Consider the following 4,769-nt stretch of genomic DNA (forward strand, 5'->3'; position numbering starts at 1 on the left):
AAGGGGAATGCTTTCAAAGTTTCTCCATTTAGGATGATGTTGGCTGTTGGCTTTGTATAAATGCCCTTAATTATGCTGAGGAATTTCCCTTCTCTTCCTATTTTGTTGAGAGTTTTTATCATGAATGGGTGTTGGACTTTATCAAATGCCTTTTCTGCATCGATTGATAAGATCATGTGGTTCTTGTCTTTTGTTTTATTAATATGATGGATTACATTGATTTTTTTTTTCTAATGTTGAACCTTCCCTGCATACCTGGTATAAATCCCACTTGATCATGATGAATTATGTTTTGATATGTTGCTGAATTCTATTGGCTAGAGTTTTGTTGAGGATTTTTGTGTCTCTAAAGCAACTTTGATGCCTTGATACTCAGCCAAATTAATGGTTCCTTATTTCCTAGCTCATTTATTGGTCAGTAACCATAAGTTGCACATGACAGTGCATGAGCCCACCTATGTGACTTCCCTTTTGCCAAAAACATATGTATATATATATATATAGAGAGAGAGCATCCTTTACATGCCAGACATTCTACACATCTTGCTTTAAATTTTTACAAAAATCCTGTAAGATAGGAATTGTCATCATTTTCTAGAGTGGCACCTGAGATAGGAGAGGTTAAGTCATATGTCAAAGAGAACATTGCTGTTAAGCAACAGTATCCAGACACAGACCCAGGCCCCGCTGACTCCAGAGCCCACATTTGTTTCACTGCATCATATCATCCCTGGTAACCTGTGTTCAGTGGACAGGATGTCTTCTTACATTAGCAAGCATCCAGAGGTCCTCAGTTCTCCCTTCCTGACCTGTCACAGAGGCATCTGTTAACTGACATCTGGCATCCCATGTGATATAAGGCGGTAGATTGGTCATGTGAAGTGAATCAGTCCATGCCTTTGCCTGCAAAATTGTCAGCAACAGTGCCTTCTCTTATGAGATACGAGCTTCTAACTATAGGAACAGCCTTTTAATATAACATGTGTTTTCTCTGTTGTTAACATTAGTGCTTCTTAAGCTAGCTGTGGTGAAGAATCAGTTTTTTCATTTCCAATCTGTTGAAGACTGATGCTTTAAAAAAAAATACAATAAAAATGTTCCAGCAATGTCAAATTGCTATAAAAGTTTCCAAACCCTTGCTCTCAACTTCTGTACTTGTCGTGTTGTGGGCTGGTGGAACAAACAGTTGGTGGACCAACACTGGTCTGTGGATGTACTCTACTGTATAATTTAGGGAAGGCATAAACTTTGGAAGAAAGGTATAATTTCTATAAACTATAGATTTAAATTTAAATTTAGAGTAATAGATAGTGTCTCTGTTTAGCATTCTAATTTTTAATATGTTTCTACAACTTCTTAAAATTACAAAAGTAATTCATGTTTGAAACAAAAATTCAAATAGTACAAAAATGTCTAAAATTAAAAACGTTCCCCTTACTCCATCCCCACCCTCCAAACAACTATTACCAGTTTTTAGATTGAAAGTTTATCTCACATTCAGGAGAGAAAGCTGTGGATCAAGATTTATGAAGAGAGAAGGCTGGGAGAGGCATTTTAGAAATTCACCCAATTTTATACTCTATCTTGTGTTTTATTTTAAGGGGGAAAATATAACTTTCACGAATGTCTTATTGCTCTGTATAGATCCAAAGTAACGTGAAAATTATCGTTAATTTACAGTGTTTTCTGACACTGTTTCTCTTTTGTTGCAGAGCCAGATTACATTGATGGACATACCTGTGTTTAAAGCCATCCAACCAGAGGTCTGTACTTCGTCCTTACGCTCATGTACTAAGTAAGGTTGCTGCTGGGAAGGAGGATTTAGTCACTGTTAGTAAGCTCAGTTTCTCTCTTAAAGTCTCTCTAATTGCATGTTATTGTCTTAAGCACCTGTCAGTGAGAGCATCCAGGAACTTTCCATTCTTGGCAGTGTTCATTAGTTGAACAATGTGTTTGGGTTCTCCAGATGATGGCATCTTGTCTGGCCCACTCTGGCAGCACTGGGAGCAGTTAGTGCCCTTAGGCCTCTATGCCTGAGAATCAGGCCTTGCCACACCAGTTCCTTTTTTCAGGTTCCTCCTGCTGAAAACATTCACCTTCAAGAAGGGGATGTAAGCAGAATGTTTTTCTAGACAGCTTGCTTTCTTTTTGCTGATCCCAAAATCTGGTGGTTGCCTTGTTTCTGTTTTTGAAACCAGTTGTCCCAGCAAAACTTGTACATTATTAACATTAAAAGCATATGTACAGTTTTAGAAACAGCATATTTAGTAAAGGGAAAAATGTTGATTTTACTTTAAAAAAAAATTCTGGAAATGCTTAGCATTTGATAACAAGGCTGTACAGTTATTTCAGCCAGGGTTCTTTTTTTTTTTTTTTTTGAAGCAAATAATAGAAATCTATTTCAAAGTAGTTTAGTAGGGAGAAGAGGGATTGATTACAAGGAGAAAGCGGCACTTTGCAATATCTGTAGGCATGGAGTCCAGTCAGCCTGGAGAGCCACCCAGTACTCAGGCAGTCTCTGCTTCTTGCCTATGAGTTTCCCTCTCCCTGCTGTCTTTTCTATCTGTACATGATATCTTTTCTATCTCTTGGACCTGGTCTCCCCAAAGGGCCCACATTTATATGTTTCATTTAAGCCACTGTCCCAGACTGAGATTAGCACCTCCAGTCCAGCTCAGTTTAGTCACATGTCCAGTGCTGGTCCAGTCACCAAAGGTCAGGAGTATGTGGTCAGAATGAACAAACATGACTGAGGGAACCCAGCCTTGTGAGTGAGATACAGGTTTCAGAGAAGAGGGTGTGGATGGAGAGATATGTCAAAATGTGTACGCTACACACAGGGTGTGAATTCCAGAAAACTCTTAGCATAATGTCCTTCTTCTTAAAATACGGTGACTGTTAAGACTTTAAGAAAGACAGAAGAATACTTTGATATTTCCAGGCCTTCTTGGAACTGATATCTAACCTACTCCAAATGAGGAGGAAACTATCGCCACTAGCTGTGTTCAGCATTTTATGTGAAGACATGGCAATGATTTGTATTAGTGTGTGTTTATTAGGTTTGGGGAGCAAAGTTGTTTGCTTTTTTGAATTGGCTGACTGCTTTTTTCTCTTCTGTTTAAATGTGCAGCTATCTATTCTTTTTAATTAAAAAACAAAACAAAACTCACTAGTAGATCCATTGCATATTGGAGCCTTTTGGGGGAGTAGCTGTGTGATCTGATCTGGAGCTACTTGTGGATCTTTATTCTTTGTCCTGAGGAAAAAAAGGTGTGTAAATCATCTTCTGTGAGCCCTGACTATAGAGTTTCTAATGGAACAGCATTGTAGCCTGGGAAATTGCTGACTCACCAGCCTCCAGTGGCCTGCATGTGCCCAGGGATGATGGAGGGGCAGGGGGGAAGGGAAGACTCTTTCTCTTCAGAGGCACAAATAGGGCCACATCAAGCCTTTCCTTCAAGGCACTACAGTTTGGAAGGTGCCTCTTCCAAGGCTATCTTGGTTTTGCATATCTTATTTCAAGTTGTGACAAGACATTAAAGTGGAGATGTTTTGCTTTAAATATTTTAGCTTGGAGCATTGGTTCTCAACTGTGGCTGTGTAGAATCACTTGGCAGCTTTTGAAACAGGGGGTACCCGACTGCACCCTAGACCACTGAATCTGAATCTCTGGATTGAGGCTGGAACCCAGTCAACCTTATTTTATAAAAGCTTACCAGTTAATTCTGATGCATAGTGAGGATTAAGAACTAATTGCTTCAGGGTATCTGGAGAAGCCCCAAACTTGAATGTCTTGGATCTATAAGGTATTAATAGCTAAAAATGGAAGAGTTTGCTCCTCATTGTCGTTGTCAAAACTGTGTTTGAAAGGAGGACCCTGTGAGCTGCCCCAGCCATTCTGTCGTTATTGTTGTTAGCAGACTAAAAACAAATTTTTCCCTTGGAGATGCCTGCCATGTTGTGTCTGGATCACCCCAGAGTTAGAAGGACATGAATAAGAGGGACAATTTCAAGTCTGATGCAGGCAGGCTTTCCAGGAAGCAGAGGCCAGCATCTGAGAGCAAGATGAGCACTGTGAGTGATCTGGACTCTCAGGAGATTAGGGAACATGTGGACCAGTGCCTTTCAACCCTGGCTGGGTATCAGAATCAGCTGGGGAATGCTGTAAAACTACAGATGCCTAGGTCCCACCCTTGGAGATTCTGATTTCATAGGGCTAGAGAGGGGCTGGGGAATCTGCTTTTGAACAGCTCCCCAGTGGTGCACAACCAAGGATGAGAACCAGGGATGTAAATGATTATAAGACTGTTAGCAATTTACTTTGTGAAATCGTAATTCCCTAAAGATTTGTCCTTGCCTAGTTAGTAACATGACTTTTTTTTTTTTTTTTTTTTATTGTACTTCAGTTGAAGGCTTACAGAACAAATAGTTTCTCATGAAACAGTAGTACACATAGTGTTTTATGACATTGGTTAACAGCCCCACAACATGTCAGCCCTCTAACTTCTCAACCTTTTCTTTTTGGTGAAAATACACATAGCCAAAGATACACCATTTGAAAAATTTCTACATGCACAGTTCAGTGACACTGACTACGCTCTTCCAGTTGTGCTGCTATTCTCACTTAAGATGAAGGCTTACAGAATAAAATAGTTTCTCATTTAACAGTTACTATACATGTTGCCCTATGACAATGGTTAACAATCTCACAACACATCAACAATATCCTTACTCAACCTTGGGTTCCCTATCACCAGCTTCCTTGTCCC

The 4,769-nt window shown here is 39.7% G+C and overlaps 1 protein-coding gene across 1 annotated transcript in view; it reads left to right on the forward strand.

Annotated features, from left to right (window-relative positions):
* Nucleotides 1-4,769, forward strand: part of RALGPS1 (Ral GEF with PH domain and SH3 binding motif 1) — a 364,308-nt gene that overhangs the window by 47,664 nt on the left and 311,875 nt on the right. Inside the window, exon 4 of the mRNA XM_023730758.1 lies at nt 1,713-1,763. Coding sequence (XP_023586526.1) covers nt 1,713-1,763 — 51 coding nt within the window. The remainder of the gene's footprint in view (nt 1-1,712; nt 1,764-4,769) is intronic.

Source organism: Trichechus manatus, unplaced genomic scaffold (assembly GCF_000243295.1).
Source record: "Trichechus manatus latirostris isolate Lorelei unplaced genomic scaffold, TriManLat1.0 scaffold00038, whole genome shotgun sequence".
NCBI classification, from domain to species: Eukaryota; Metazoa; Chordata; class Mammalia; order Sirenia; family Trichechidae; genus Trichechus; species Trichechus manatus.